Source organism: Bos indicus, chromosome 7, assembly GCF_029378745.1.
Source record: "Bos indicus isolate NIAB-ARS_2022 breed Sahiwal x Tharparkar chromosome 7, NIAB-ARS_B.indTharparkar_mat_pri_1.0, whole genome shotgun sequence".
Lineage (NCBI taxonomy): Eukaryota > Metazoa > Chordata > Mammalia > Artiodactyla > Bovidae > Bos > Bos indicus.
The window spans coordinates 34,166,550-34,183,978 of NC_091766.1; the positions used below are offsets into that span (position 1 = coordinate 34,166,550).

The following is a 17,429-nucleotide window of genomic DNA, read 5'->3' on the forward strand; positions in this document are numbered from 1 at the left end:
AAGCAGTTGTGATTAGACACTCAAGAGGAAGAGCTCAACTAAGAGAGAGATCCATGAAACCCAGAATATCTGGGAAGATTTTGTTGAATATCTAGGGCTTGAGTTTTTCTGAAGAAGCACTGAGATTAGCAGAGGTGATAAAAGCAGTAAGGAACATCTTAGAAAGGCAGAGAAACAGTAACAGGACAAAGTGCTAAAACAAAGCAAAATCTATTCACTAGATAGAAAAGCCCTAAGCCTAAATAAAATAGACTTAAACTTTTGAGGAAATTAAAAAAAAAAAATCAAGTCAGATAAGGAGCATGTGATTAGATATGGCAAGACTGAAATCAACCATCAGATGGGGAATAGATGCATTGAGCACAAATGGGTAAACACTTTCTACCATCCCCCAATCACAGATGTACTGAAAAACTAGGATCATAAGAAAACCAGAAAAACTAGACTTCCCTGGTGGCACAGCTGATAAGAATCTGCCAGCTAATGCAGGTGACACGGGTTTGATACTTGATCCAGGAAGATTCCACATACAAAGGGGTAACTAAGCTCGCGTGCCACTACTCCTGAAGCCCTTGTGCTCTAGGGCCCAAGCCACAACTACTGAGCCTGTGTGCTGCAACTACTGAAGCCCACCTGCTCTAGAATCTGTGCTCTGAAACAAAAGAAGCCACTGCAACAAAGAGTAGCCAGTCCCTGCTCTCTGCAGCTAGAGAAAGCCCATGCAAAAGCAATGAAGATCCAGCACAATTATAAATAAATAAAAAGACCACTGGATGCTCATATTTTTAAAATAAATAAAAATAAAAAGAGGTTTGAAAAAAAAATGTAACACGACAAAAAAAAAAAAAAACGAAAATTGATAAACCGACAGTGGGAGTAACATACATATCTGACATTGGAGAGTTCTAATACTTACTGGAGCAGAAAATGTACTGTGGATGACTCGAGCATCTAAGTTAGCACAGTTAAGAAGATAGTTCCATAAGAGAAGAAAATGCTTTATTGCCTCTGATTCCCCTGGCAGGCCTGAACTCACTTCTTTACCTTGAATACTCTTAGGCTTGGTGGCATTATCGAAATCACAGATCTTCGTCCAGTTAGCCTTCACTGCCTCAGGAGTCATTGGCTGAGTCCTCTGTCTCACAAGGGCTCCAAGGCTTCGCTCCCATCGTACTGGTTAAAGAAACAAAACTGAGATGCTGAACACATAGACAGAAAGTAGAATTCATGAGTCCGATAAATTTTTTTTTTTTAACTTCAAGAAAGATGGAATTTGGAAAAAAGATTCTAACTTCTAAAGACTTTTACTACAAGCCTTAAATGGCATTTTATTCTTAAAATAACAAACCCACTAAGATAGTATTAAATTTCTTTTTTTTAATATTTAAAGCCGAAGCAAAAAAACCTCTTTCTCCTCTGACTATGCCAGATACTACAAAAGGTAGGATGAATTACTGAATCAGAAAAGTTAAATTGTATATAATCACACAAAAAGACTGACTTTATCACCACAGATCACTTAGATACTACACTTCAAGGTAACAGAACAGAATAGAGCGTTGCTGGATAGCAAACTGAAATGATAACAGATCAAAGACTCCATATAATTAAATTAATGTATCAGACAGCCCCAAATAATTCTCCCTTTTCCTCCTTTTGCTCTTCCTCTCTATCCAGGGGAAGTCAACTTGATTGCCCAGATTCACAAAAATCATCATTGCTGTATAAGTTCCAAGATTTTTAACATTGTTTCTTTTTTAAAAGGCCTCAGAAATAAATAATCACTAGTAACCTTATTCAAACATAATGGTCAGATTTTGATGATGACTCAATTGAAGATTTGTCTTGGGGAATGACAGAAGCCTCTAGAGATTTCCTACTGATAAGGTTCCACACATGGCTTTTACTGCAATACCTAACCTTTCTTTCTTAAAGATATCACAAGATACTTAAAAACGTTTGAATAATATAAGTTACTTCATAACTGGAGAGATCATTAATAATACTCTATTGTAACAATGTCATCCACTAATGGAAGACTATTAAATAATTCAATTAATTTCGATACCAACATCCAACTGAAAACTTGAACTGGGATACTGGGATGTTCACAACTTTTTTTTAAATGCCATAAAATAATTATCCAGTTTGGAGCTCACAGCATGTAAGAACTGGGGGAAGAAAGGATTGAAGCCAGATGAATTTACTATTGGGCTGAAGAACAATAGCTCCAAGGAAGGAAAGAGTCAATGGGAGAAGCAGAGAACCTGCCAGCTGAGCCATCTAGGACACAGCTTCTCCCATCTTTCCAAAAAATGCTCTCCCTCCACTCACTCCTCTGCTGAACAACCATGTGGGGTGTGTCAGAGACATGGAAAGACAAACATCAATATAGAAACTGTGCTGTCTGAAGAAACAGCCAGCTCTGAAGAAGACATACTGAATAAGGACTGCCAACAGGAAAAAAATTGAAAAGATCCCTGAAATGCCACAGGCGTGCAGGACAACTTCCTTTATTTAGAAGACGTGTGTGCTATAACGATGTTTGAGTTATTATGCGTGCACTAGATCCCATGGTTAGACATTTGACAGCTCTAACTGGAAAGACAGGTTTAAAAATATGGAAATAATGTACAGCAAATCAAAAATCAAAAGACACTTACATTTTCCAATCCATCCTGCTCCAACCTACCAAAAAGAGGGGGAAAAAGTTATACCATCTAATGTGGAACTAATAGAATTTTCAAAATTAAAAAAAACAGACAGCTATTTAAGAGTATCAGAATGCTAGATGACAATGGATGAAAAAAAATGCTAAATCTCCTAAAAAAGCTAAATCTACTAAACCTACAGATCTACTAAAGCCCACTGGCCCACATGACTCTGCACTATTTATGCTATCAAAGTAGAAAACTTAAGTAGCACCTACAGTAGAAATATATGTAGTAAGCATGAGTCTGCAGGGTGTGATACCAGTTCTTCTGTGCAATCCTTGTCAAACTATCTGACTTCCCTATACCCAAGATTCCACTTATGTAAAATCAGGATAATAATACACTCTCCATGAGGTAACCATGAAGGTTAAACAATATAAATACCAAATGTGCCCAGCGCATCACTTGAAATACATGTCCCTCTACAAAGACTTAATGAATAAAAATAAATAAATGAAAAAAAATAAAAATAAATAAATAAATAAATGAAAAGTTAACAAAAAACAAAACCAGCATTTGACTTAATGAACTACGTAGTCATTTTAATGAAACACCTTTATATATAGATAAGGCAAATGACCAAATACATTAATCACCATGCAGAAAGATAGTATTTTTTCCAAAAGTCATTCAAGGAAATCCTCAGAAGAAAATGTCTGATGGAAGGAAACCTTTTTGTCCTATCTTCAAACACCACAACTACAGTGTTCCAATGCATTTAAGAGAAGAAGATATTATCAGCAAACAACACACTTCTCAGTGGCTCTAGGTTCAAAAGTGTGCCTTTTAATCACCCTTTCCTTTATATATATTAATAGGCCAATCAGCCTTGATGCTGTCAGTGGCATGGCACTGATAACAGGCAAGAAAAACATCATCTTTTAACACACTCGGGGAGTGAAGCCACAAGCTGCAAACTCGTCTCAGGTGCTAAGAAACAATACCTCCAATTGACCCAAAACATCTCTGCCATTCTAGATATTTATCAAAACTTTGCAAACGAAGTGGCAACTTACATTCGAGGTTTAAGTCAGGATATTACACACCACTCTTACGTAGTTTGTACTCAATTTTGCATACCCAGTGTCCCTTGCTAAAAATGTCCATGATGTAGTAAAATAAAGCAATAACATATAAAACTTCACTCAGCATTATCCTAATTATCTGTGTATGGATGAGTGTGTATGTAAAATGCATATCTAAAAAAAGAGACTACCCATGTAAAATGCACATCTAATAAAAGACTGGGAGAGACTATACATAAAAATATGAATAGGAACAATCTCTGGATAGTGGTAATGTGGATGATTTTATTTTCTTCTATATATTCCCCTGCATATTTGAAGTTTTCTAAAAAAAGCATACATTATTTTTGTTCACAGAATTAATAACAAATATAAACATAAAAGGCAAATAGATTTTTAAAACTCCCTTAATATGATGATAAGACAGGCAGGCCAAATTTGGAGCTCCACATGGCTTCATATTACTAAATCTTATCTTCTATAAACCTAGAGTCATAAAGTTCCTTCCACCTTTAATTTTCACAATTCACAATCAGTTACGACACTGATTAAGACAGTGGAGGTACCCACCTCTGCTTAGACCTGTATAGACTGCTTTTCACTTACTAAACAGCTTTTCATTCAAATAAATCCGACTAATATATCATTAATTTCAAACTGAGCCAGGTTATTTTGCTACCAAGAAATAGTTTTGGAGTCATATATTTCCACATACAATAGGTTTATTATTATATTACCACAGAGACTCAAACAAAGGAGGATGATCTAAAACATAACAGCTCATGCTAGAAAAGAAAAAAAGATCAAACTCAAATGAGGACTCAAAAATACAGGGACTTTTGTGGCAGGCCTGTAGTTAAGACATTGCACTCCCAATGCAGGCGGCATGGGTTCAATCCCTGGTTAGGGAACTAAGATCCTATATGCTGCAGGCACAAACAAACAAAAAATATATATGTATACACACACACATTTATATATATGGCAGCATAAAGAAATCTGAAGGGATTTTGACTATAAAATGAAAACTGGATCTCACTGGATGGTGTGATTATGTGTGGTTTTTATTCTTATAACATTTATAAAGCTTTGCAACAGGGAAAAATAGAAAAGTTTCTTTTTAAAGTCAATACAACTAATAAGTTATGTTTACTGATCTATATACCCAGACTGAATTCCTGCTATACTGATATAATAGTTAAAATTAAAGGGTGAATGCTAGGTATACTAAGAGTTTAAAAATATGATTTCCAGTTCTCACAGCAAAACCCCAAGAAAACTAAACTCAGAGAGATTAATCTGTACATTACTCCAGAGAGTCAGCAATTACCAGAGCAAGAAATCAAAATACAACCTGGCTGACTTTAAACCATCAGTTCTACCCTTTCACTTTATTACTCAATATCTCAATATCAAAATTACTCAATATCTCAATATCAAAAAAATAAGATTGTCTGTATGACTAAATGCATCATACCAATCACAATCTTTCATCTGACAATAACATCAGAAAAAAATAACTAGGGAAAAGCAGAATTTACAAGTTGCTGTTACTTTCTCAAAAAAGGATATCAGTCATACTTGTTCCTTAATTATGACATAGACATAATATTAAAAAAACATATAAGTGATATTAACTGATATAGATTTTTACAGGCATAAACAATTGAAAAATATGAATTTTTGAATCTTTGTTTATATTTTATTATACAAATATTACTTTAGGAGAAAGTAGAAAGGTGCGGAATACCTCAAACAAGCCACCGTTTTCTTCACAACTCTCATGGCAAAGCCAAAGGACCAGGGGTGCCACGTAATCCGGCTTTAGGGCTTCCACAAGGTCTGAAATAAACAGCAAAACAATCCTTACAAACAAGAATATATACATATTCCATCAATTACTTTACTTTCTAAAAATTCCTTACTTATAAATTATAGATTCAGAGACTTTTTAAATAAGAAAAAAAATAAAATTTTCAAAACTAATTAGTATTAACATCTAATAGAAGAATCTTTTCATCCCAATGGAGACTTTCAGGTTTCTAACACAGAAAGCATCAGACGTACCTTTCCAAGGTCAGCAACGTTCTGTTTAGAAGACAAGTTAAAGCTGTCTCAGTGAAGACTGGTGAGCAAAGGCATACACAGCATAAGGAACTTAGATACCAGCTATTCATAAAACTATTTTGCTCTCCCAGGAGCTAGAAAACTATAAAAGAGTCCTGACAAGTGTAATGACAGTAAGATAATGATGTAAAATGGACCGTGCAGCCATTACTGATGAGTCACAAAGGGTAGGAAAGATCTTCCTGCTGCGCACCTTCTGTGAGCAACTTAACAGGCAGAAGGTGCTACAGAGGAGCATGAACACCACCTGCATTTTACTGCCGGCCCTGCCACATGGGCAACTTAGGGCACTGAGAACGTCACTCAACTCTCAAGGGCATGTGTCTGCATCTGTAAGATGGCAGTCAAAATGCTTTGCCTGCTCATTCTACCAAGTTGTTCCAAGGTTCAAAAGAGATGTAATTTGTTAACACAGCTTATAAACTTTAAAGACTCAAATTTTAATTGTGAAATGACAAAATACAGTTTTACATTTTGAAGTGACAAAGATGACATTTACAGTCCCTATAAATGAAACAGCAGCTCTAAAAATCTTTTACTTTATGGTATTCCTGACCCCAGAAACTGTGAGATAATATATACTTCTTTGAATCCAAAAATTTGGAGTAATATATTACAAAGCAGTAAATAACTCATACAACTTGGGAAGATCATGGGTATTCATCCTAAGATTATGTCTCATTTTATGTAACAAACATGTAAGTTACATATATGACTTTCCATTGATCAAATATATTTCAAAGGGGAAAATGAAATTTCAGATGTCTCCACACACTACTCAGAACACCTGGTTCTTCAACAAATAATCCCTTTGATAGCCTGTAAGTGAATATTTCAGAAGAAGAGGAAAAAAACACTGAGGCAAAATAAATTTTTGGCTTTTTCTAAGCTATAAAAAAGTAATAGATATCAAAATTTTAAATAAAAATTTAGAATCTAAAGTGTCTTTTAAAAATGACCTACAATAATTCTCTTCTTTTACAGAAGAGAAAACAGGTCTAGAAAGATTAAGCTATTTGTCTAAAGTAGATCTTATTCTCCCAATACCTTTCAATAGAGTTTGGTGGATGTAAAGACACTACATTAAACATCGACTTAACTTCTCTAGAAGTACAGACCTGTCCAAATTAATGGAAATTACATTCTCAAAGGAAAGCGAATTTAAAAGCTATAGTTTTCAATATTTTCTTGAAGACTTGCTGCTTTCCCAAGAAAATCTACAGCTGATGGCAAAAAGTGACTAAGGTAGAAATCTAGCAAAGAAATGATAAGCATTAAAATCTCAATAGTGGTTATCTCTTGGCATGAAGCAGAGGAATAGAAGGTATAAAGTTAGATGCAAGTAATGTTTCAGTTCTTGGGTTGAGCAGCAAGTTCATGACTATGATTACATTTTGATGCCTTATTTCTTACCAGTAACCTAAGCTGTTGTGCATATGTATGTAACTGTTGTGCATATATATATATATGTGTGTATATACTTAAAAGGGAGAAAAAAGTGAATTGTATCTTTTCTTCATATAATCTAGTTCTTTAACAAGAATTCCTTCAATAAGATATGAGAGTATAGAGAGTTTTTAAAATAAGGGACTTTTTTAAATGGCCATGTTGACAAGGAAAAGGAAAAAAATTAGATCTCAGGTACAAATAACTATTCAACACTAAAGCAAACTGGTTAGGCACAGCTCTTAGAAAAAGCCAGCAAGTTCTAAAACGAATGGTAGCTCAAATGCAGAAAGTAAAATGGTCCTGTGAATAAGCATTTGTATTCCATGAAGGGATAGGCTACCCACTCCAGTATTCTTGGGCTTCCCTTATGGCTCAGCTGGTAAGAATCCGCCTGCAATGCAGGAGACCTGGGTTCAATCCCTGGGTTGGGAAGATCCCCTGGAGAAGGGAAAGGCTACCAACTCCAGTATTCTGGCCCGGAGAATTCCATGGACTGTATAGTCCATGGGGTTGCAAAGAGTCAGACACGACTGAGCGACTTTCACTTTCACTTTCACTCCATGAAGCAGCTAATTTTCAAATAATTTCACTCATCAATTGTTTTGTACTGTTTCACAGAAGCTACTTTTAAAGTATTACAGATGCTTTCTTTTTAAAACATATGTTAAAGCCAGGAGTATCAGAAACTACACCCAGTTTTGCACCAGTCAAGTATTCTATTTATTATATAACCAAATAAATCAGCATTTATTGAAGATTGAAGGTGGGAGCTGGGAAGATTGAAGGTGGGAGGAGAAGGGGACAACAGAGGATGAGATGGTTGGATGGCATCACTGACTCAATGGACGTGAGTTTGAGTAAACTCTGGGAGTTGATGATGGACAGGGATACTTGGCGTGCTGCAGTCCATGGAGTCGCAAAGAGTCAGACACGACTGAGCGACTGAACTGAACTGAACTGACTGAAATCAGCATTGGCTCTCGATCATACATTTAAATTTTTTAATTTAAAAATTCATGTTTCATGTTTTCAAAAAATAAAGTTGGCAGACTCCTATTACCTGATTTTAAGACTTACTCTAAAACTATAGTAATCAAAACATCATGGTATTAGTAAAAGGACAGGCCCATAGACCAATACAGCAGAACAGAGAATCCAGAAATAGACTTCCACATATGTGATCAGCTGATTTTCGAGAGAAGGGCAAGGGCAATTCAAATCAAGAATGAGGAACAGTCTACAGAATAGGTGAACTGGTAGTTTCTTCAACAAATAATTGGCACTTTTTTAAAAAGGAGAATGAACTATTACATGTTAAATGAAACTTAAGAGATACAATAACAAAATGCCTATGGGCTCTGTTTAGATCCTTGGGGAATAAACCAACTCTAAAAAGATCTGCCTGCCAATGCTGGAGACACAAGAGATGTGGGCTCTATCCCTGGGTCAGGAAGATTCCCTGGAGTAGGAAATGGCAACCCACCCCAGGACTCTTGCCTAGAAAATTCCATGGACAGAGGAGCCTGGTGGGCTATAGTCCATGGGGTAGCAAAGGGTCAGACATGACTGAGCAATTGAGTGCACACACACACAGACCTCACAGTAACAAAATGCCTGTGGGCTTTGTTTAGATCCTTGTAGAATGAACTAACTCTAAGAAGATACTTTTTAGGTAACTGCTACCCTAAGTCGCTTCAGTCCTGTCCAACTCTGTGCTACCCCATAGATGGCAGCCCACCAGGCTCCTCTGTCCCTGGGATTCTCCAGGCAAGAATAATGGAGTGGATTTCCATTTCCTTCTCCAATACATGAAAGTGAAAAGTGAAAGTGAAGTCGCTCAGTCGTGTCCAACTCTTAGCGACCCCATGGACTTCAGCCTACCAGCTCCTCCGTCCATGGGATTTTCCAGGCAAGAGTACTGGAGTGGGGTGCCATTGCCTTCTCCTTTTAGGTAACTAGGAAGCTTTAATATAAACTTAGTATTAGACAATGTTAGTGAATTATTTTAGTGTGATATTGGCATTGTGGTTATAATGTCCGTATCTGTTAGAGAGACACATTTCCAAGTATATATTAGGTGAGAAGTAATGCCTGAGATTTGCTTTGAAATATCACAGAGAAAACGGGAGAGGGTAAGAAAATAAGTCAATAAAATAAAAGCATTTTTAAATATGCCCAGAGCATTCTATCTCCTTAACAAAGGCCTATCCTTAAGGGAAAGTATCAGAGCTTCAATTAGACTAGTGAAGCCCCTCTAGTCTCCTGTCTCAAATAAGGGGGTTAGGGAGTAGGGCTAAGAAACTCTTCTAAAAGTCAGTGTAAAGGGGCTTTGATCTTCTAAAAAAAATGAAGATGTAATTATAAGATTAGACAACACACCCCCTCCCATTAATTTACAGTCACTTCAACAGGACTCCAGTATAACAACAGCAGATTACAACTGCTGCAAACATACACACTCTTTAACAAAGAGTATCTAAGGAAACCCAAAGACAACAGGGTACCCAAAAACAAGGACAAAGAGGAAAATGTAGTCTCTGACACCAACAGCTACAACAACCAATAAACACAATCTAACTCCTGGCCAGACAAACATAAAACCTCACAATAAAGTTCAATTTACCACACTTCCTATCTACTCCCTCAACACATCATGTTCAGTTTTCAGCAACAATTTCAAAGCCTGCTAAAAGACAGGAAAAGTACAGGCTGAAGAGACAAAGCAAGCATGAGAACCAGCCTCAACAGACTTCCCTGGCAGTTCAGTGGTTAAGACTCTGCACTTTCACTACAGAAGGCATGAGTTCAGTCCCTGATTAGGAAACCAAGATCCCACATGCCACACAGTGCAGCCAAAAAAAACAAAACAAAGCAGAACAACAAACCAGAGATATAGCCTCAAATATAGCAGAGATTTTGGAATTATCAAACCAGGAATTTAAAATAACTGTAATTAACATGCTGAGGGCTCTAAGGGAAAAAAGTGGACAATTTATAAGAACAGGTAACTACTATAAGCAGACAGAAGGAAATGCTTTGGAAAAAAATCAAAAGGAAATGCTAAAAAGCAATGTAACATTCTGAAATGAAAAGAAGAATCAGTAAGCCTGAATATATGTTAACAGAAACTTCCCAAATTGAAATGAAATACAAAGAGAAAAAAGAAGGAAAAAAAGAGGGGGAACAGAATATCAAAGAACTGTGGTATTGTATAATTATAAAAGATAAACAGGCACATAATGGGAATACCAGAAATGGAATAAAAAAAGAAAAAAGAAAAGGAAGAAGAAATAGTTGAAGCACTGATGGCTGAGAATTCTCCAAAGTTAATGACAGATACCAACCATAGATCCAGGAACCTCAGAGGATATCAAGTAGCATACAGCCAAAAATCTACACCTCTTATTATGCATACTATATTCAAACTGCAGAAAAACAAGGAGAAAACCTTGGAGGAATACAAAGGGGAAAAAATACACCTTATGCATAAAGAAACAAGGATAGAATTATGTCAAACTCTCTTTCAAAAACCATGTTAGCAACAGAAGAGTGGAGTGAAATATTTCAAAGGCTGAAAGAAAAAAATTACCAACCCAGAATTCTGTAGCAGTGAAATTATGCTTCAAAAGTGAAAGAGATTAAGAGAATTTAAAAAACATGTTACAGATTGGGAAAAAATATTTCGCAAAACACTTATCTGAAAAAGAACTTGTTTCCAAAATCTGCAGGGAACTCTTAAAACTCAACAATAAGAAAACAAAGAATCCAATTTAAAAATGGGCAAAAGATATGAACAGATACATCACCAAAAAAGACAAATAAATGGCAAAGAAGCACAGGAAAAAATGTACATCATGTGTCATTAGGGAACTGAAAATTAAAACAGTGAAATACCTTACCTACTAGAAGAACTAAAATGCAAAAGACTGACAATAATAAATGCTGGCCAAGATGTGGAGCAACAAGATCTCTCACAGACAGCCAGCGGCAACGAAGCATGATACAGTCATTTTGGAAGATGGTTGGAAATTTCTTACTAAGCTAGTCTTACCATACAATCCAGCAATTATCCTCCTTAATATTTAACAAAATGAGTTGAAAACTTCACCCACACAAAAGTCTGCACATAAATGTTCACAGAAGCTTTATTCATAATTGTCAAAAATTAGAAATAAAATATTTCTTGATAGGTGAATGAATAAACAAACTGAGGTACTTCCATACCATGAAATATTACTCAGTGATAAAAAGAAACTAGCTTCAATCCTCTCAGACATTTGGGAGAAAGAGGAGAGGGATGAAGAGATGGAACATGGGGGATTTTCCAGGAAGTGAAACCATTCTGTATGATCTGTGATGGTGGGTACATAACACTACACATTTGTGAAAACCTATGTGATTGGACAACCTAAAGAATGAGCCCTAAAGTAAACTGTAGGTAATATTGGGTTGGCCAAGAAGTTCACTCTGGTTTCTCCATTAGATGGTATGGAAAAACCGAAACAAACTTTTTGGCCAACCCAGTAAGAAGGGATCAGTACTGGTCATCAGTTGTAACAAATGTAGCACTCTGACATAGGATGTTAAAAATATGGGTAACTGTGTGGGAGGAGGAATACACGAGCACTCTCTTTACTATCTGATCAATTCTTCTATAAATCATTCTAAAAAACAATCTGTTAATTTTTACATCAATTTTTTAAAATAATTATTACAAAACAGTAAGAATGCTATTACTTCATTCTGTTAAAAAAATATGTATGTCTACGTATACAAAGAGAAAGTTTACCTCAGTGTGTTAAAATTATGGGTCATTTTTTTTTTTTTCCTGTTTGTGCTTTCCTAAATTTTATATAATGAATGCAAATTACACATCATGCTTTTTTAAATTGAAAAGAAATTTTTTAGTTACTCAAAAAATTAAATACTTTGGCAAAGTTCACTCCACACAGATATGTGGAGAACAGCACTGAAAAATTTAAACTTACCTTCAGGCAAAATGCTTTGGGTCATCCGTGATCCAGCAGTAGGGGCAATAGTGTTACAGTGAATGTTGTTTTTCTTGCCTTCCACTGCAAGACAGTTTGAAAGGCCCAGAAGACCCAGTTTTGCAGCACAATAATTTGCTTGGCCAAAGTTGCCATATATTCCTGAAGCTGATGAAGTCATGATGATTCTAAAAAGACAAATCAATCTCTCAACATCATCTTTTCTACGTTTTAATAATGTTGCGACTCTAAGTGCTTTTTTTTTCTTTTTCATTACTATTATACCTGTCAAAAGAAACTCTGTAAACTGGCATTAGGTTCTTAAAGTCACAATTCATATACCTAAATTAATAAGAAAAGTAATTTCTCAAAATTCAACTATAAGATTTTATTGTTTTAAGAAGAATCCCATAAAAAGAAAAAAAAAAGGGATCCCTGGTCAGGAACAAATGAATTCAAGTGTACGAATATATATTCATTATCTACTGAAAACAACAATAAGTATTTACAAACAAAAAATAAACTGCCAATTGACAAGTCAAAATCTTAGTAAGAAATATTAGATCATGAAATCCTAATTCTTTAGTCCTCATCACTTTGCTCCTTTCCCTGTCTGGATAATATTAAATGTCTCATATTAAAACAATACCATCTGAAAATCTGACCTAATCTTACTCTACTTAGTAGCACAAGTAAAGTAAATCATTTTATCTACTTTAAGAAACTGCTAATATCAGGATACACCAGAAGTCTCCAATAAGAAAATACATCACAAGCAATTTACTTCTAGTAGATGTATGTGAACCCTAAGTTATAAGAATAGCCTTTAAAAAAAAAATAAGAATAGCCTTTACATTAGAGTGCATGGATCCACTTACTAGGTCTGTCACATCTGAGTCACACAGATGCAACTGTAAGAGTCCTACCATTCCTGGTCAATAAAGACTAACTCATGTCTGAGCAATGCCAACCACTCATCTCTCCCCAGTTGGTCACTGAACACACAAAATGATATTTTGGTTAGGGAATAAAGCACAGCTGAATCCTCCATGTTTGTACTGCTAAAATATCAGAAAATGGCAGGAAAATCATTAATAATGAAAAGTAGGAGGTAAAAAGAAATACAAAGTTGTCCAGCTCAGCTGATCTGTGACTGATGCCAATTTAATGGGGAAGCATGTGCCAAAACTATATTTAAAAAACCTGTGCATATCTGGAGGTATATTTTTCAATATCAAAGCAATTCTTTTCCTCCATACACAAGAACCCACATACAACATCTCCAATCTCCCTTGACACCCACATACAACTCTACCTTCCAAACTTCTGTTTCTTCATGTGATCCCATGCTGCCCGGGTCACCAGGAATGAGCCCCGCAAATGAACTCTCTGGATTTTGTCTGAAACAAGAAATTTTTATCATGAATGTTGTCAAAAATTAGATAGACATATCTCAGAATCAACATTAGCAATGATTTACTTATACAAAGATATTCTTTTTTATACCTAGCATTCAAAATCAACTACTGTCACATTGTACTCTGAGTGATCATTTTTGCTGTAGTCTCAATTATATATCCAATCAATAATTCATATATATTTTGCCTATAAATTATGATTCGATTATTGCAACTTTATCACAAATACAATACCATCTAAATATGATGCCTGTACACACATCTAAATACAATGTAATCTTTAGTATATGCCTATTTTATACAAAAATTCATTAATACAAATACCCAAGAAATCTACATAAGTAAATTGGGACTCAACACAAACATCAATTAAAGCATAATCAAAAATCATCCACTTTATCATCAAGAAATGTTTATAAAATGTTCATAATATCCCTTAATCCCTATTTTTACCAGGGTTTACTAAATGAGTTAAGAGTTGGGGGAAAGAGTGGAAGAGATGGAGGAAATAGGGGGAGGCAAAGAGGGAAAAAGAGAGAAAGAGACGCCTGCTTTTAGAAATGGCAATCTAATGAACAGAAAACTTGGAGGATGACTCAGATAGACAACTCTAGATTTAATTTTAACCTGATGAAGCCACTGCAGCCCATCAGAGCGCAAAGCAAAGCACCAAGGTAAGTCTCCTTTGCCAACAAAACTTGTCTTTCTCAGCTTCTCCTTTACTCAGTTATTACAAGGGAAGGGAAAACTAAAAGCCTGTCTTTGCTTAATTCTACATCACAGAGATAGCTTGCTTCTTCTGAAAGGACTTCTGGCAATCTTTCCCAGAAACACACTCTATAAACAAGGACATAATTCACCTTAGTTACTACGTCTGCCACTGTCTCAGATTGTTTTAGTTCTGGTAGCTAATGAAAGTAAGGGCAAAAGAGAGAAAATATGGAAAAACATTTTCATAACAGTGACTGTTCACTATCTAAACTCAATTTTTCCAACATGACATTCCTAATGAAAAATTTTCCTACTTATTAGAAGTTTCAAAATTATATCTAGACTTTTCCCACCCAGTTCTCAGATTTCCATCTTTTTTAGTGCCTCACTCTTCCACAGCCTTCTCTTGCTGTTGAAATAACAATTATACAGCCAGACAAACACATAAAAGGCTGTTAAGAAGAACAATACTGCAAGAAAATGCTGACAATCTCTCAGAGACAAAAAAAAAAAACAGACGAAAAGCACAAAAACTTTTTAGATAACTTTTGCCAACAGATTTTAATTTTTTTTAATTTTTTGAAGTTTAAAAAAAGGTTACTCCCAAATGTTCATCATTTTCAGTCATAAAGCTTATTCATCACTTACATTAGTAGAAGGAAGAATAGGAAGAAGCAAGATTTTCCTTAAGTGTGTAAGTGCATCAAGTATTAGACAGCTAAATGGATAAGTATGTTCCATAGAGAATATTAAAACATCTTACCCCAGTCTTCATCACTTATTCTACTAAATGAACGGTCCCTCAGAATCCTAAAAATTGATATTATATTTGTTGAGACAAGAAAGTAAACACTAAAAATAAAAAAAAAACTTTGCAAATACATTACTTTATTGGAAATGAAAAAAGAAATACTCACCCAGCATTGTTGATCACAATATCTACAATATAAAAACATACAAGTCACATATATAAAAGCAAGCATTTTTATTTACATTTGCTTAAAACTCACATTTCTTTCAAAAGTGTTTTTCTCCCCATGGGTAAGTAGATATAATAAGCAACAAGTGCTAGCAAAACAAAATTTTATACCTATAGCAAAAAAAATCTGGTTCACAAAAGCATAAGAATCACATTATATTAGTGCTTTCCTTTCAAACCTACATATCTAAAAATTTTTTAGATTTTTCCATCTCTACCTTCTGCCAAAATTCTATGAATTTATTTACAGAATTAGCAGTCACATAACTTAAGTTCTTAGAACTCAGCAGTAATCATAAGCCATCCCTCAAGCAACTTCGAAATTCACAGGGAAAGTTAAAAATTTTTAAAAATTTTCCTTGCCAATGAAAAGTCAAAAGCGAAACCATTAGAATTAGAAAATGACAGCCTATATGAATACACAATTGCATCCTCACTATAAAAAGAAAGGGATTGTTTTTTAAGGTTCAACCATCATCTTGTGGCTATCTTCATTTTATGACTTCAAATCTTTAGGGCTTCTATCCCTGTGTCAGACAATATGTAAACATGTCTCACACAAACTCAACCAAACATAGCTAGAAAAAATATATATGGTAGACCAAAAAAAGGGAAGGTGAACACATTCAAACTATAAAAATCACCGTTTTTCAGACTAGAAACATGTTGGGCAGTTCCTCCAGTAATTCAATAACCTTTTACAATGTTTGGGATTAAATTAGGAAGATTAAACAATATATTGAAATATTTCTTAAAAATGAACTTTTATATAATTCATCTTAATTTGCAAGATACAGAATCACTCCAGGCAAGAGTACTGGAGTGGGTTGCCATTTCCTTCTCCAGGGGATCTTCCCAACCTAGGGATCGATCCCAGGTCTCCCATATTGCAGGCAGATGTTTTACCATCTGAGCCACCAGGGATGCCCCTATAATTACTTAGTAACTATTAAATAAGTGTTATAATAATTTAATCATACCTCTGATATACATGGAGAAGGAAATGGCACCCCATTCCAGTACTCTTGCCTGGAAAATCCCATGGACGGAGGAGCCTGGTGGGCTACCGTCCATGGGGTTCCAAAAAGTCAGACACGACTGAGCGACTTCCCTTTCACTTTTCACTTTCATGCACTGGAGAAGGAAATGGCAACCTACTCCATTGTTCTCGCCTGGAGAATCCCAGGGACAGGGGAGCCTGGTGGGCTGCCGTCTATGGAGTCGCACAGAGTCAGACACGACTGAAGTGACTTAGCAGCTGATATACATGCCTGGAAAATCCCATGGATGGAGGAGCCTGGTAGGCTACAGTCAATGGGGTCACAAAGAGTTGGACACGACTGAGCGACTTCTCTTTCGTTCTTTCTTTCTGATATACATATATAATCATATCCCCAATATTGAGGGTATGATTAAATTATTATAATATCTTTAATAGTTATTACTTATATAATCATGTAAATTATTGTATATTATATATGTATTTTTATATATTGGGGATATGATTAAATTACTATAAAAAGAAACTTAGAGAATGCTTTTAAGTTTTTCTAAAAGCCCTTAAAATACAAAAAACAAACAACCAATTCAACACATACACGCATACAAACTGTCACCTCAAGCCCTTTGTGGAATAAGATCAGCATATGCTAAAAAATTAAATTTTAAAACAAATCTAAAAATTTGATTACCAAGAAAGAGTTTTTAGCAAACAAAAGTAAAATAAAAAATAATTCATTAGAAAGGTAGAAGCTGCTCTGTGAGCACCATAAATGAAAAGAAACATCACCTATTCTTCCAAAAGCATCCAGTGCTGTCTTCACAATCTTCTCCCCTTCCTCCACTGAATCTGAAGGAAAGGAAAATTAGGACAAAACTTCAGTAAGAATCTTCACAAATGACTTCTAAATTCTGTGGATCAGAGTACATGACAGATACAATTCATTCAACAGAATTCATATCCAGGAAAAATACATTTATATTGTAGGCACATACAAACTATAGATGATCTACATTAC

At 35.2% G+C, this 17,429-nt stretch overlaps 1 protein-coding gene across 9 annotated transcripts in view; it reads right to left on the bottom strand.

The window, feature by feature from the left end:
- HSD17B4 (hydroxysteroid 17-beta dehydrogenase 4) overlaps positions 1-17,429 on the bottom strand; it is a 174,792-nt gene that overhangs the window by 126,614 nt on the left and 30,749 nt on the right. For all 9 annotated transcript variants that reach the window (XR_011567608.1, XR_011567605.1, XR_011567607.1 and 6 more), the window contains exons 4-11: positions 17,201-17,260; positions 15,350-15,371; positions 15,196-15,242; positions 13,619-13,703; positions 12,304-12,491; positions 5,490-5,581; positions 2,664-2,688; positions 1,045-1,173 (exon numbers count right to left, since the gene is read on the bottom strand). Coding sequence is in view for 1 of the 9 variants with exons in the window: in XM_070793275.1 (XP_070649376.1) it covers positions 1,045-1,173; positions 2,664-2,688; positions 5,490-5,581; positions 12,304-12,491; positions 13,619-13,703; positions 15,196-15,242; positions 15,350-15,371; positions 17,201-17,260 (648 nt within the window). In the remaining 8 variants the exon portion in view is untranslated. The remainder of the gene's footprint in view (positions 1-1,044; positions 1,174-2,663; positions 2,689-5,489; positions 5,582-12,303; positions 12,492-13,618; positions 13,704-15,195; positions 15,243-15,349; positions 15,372-17,200; positions 17,261-17,429) is intronic.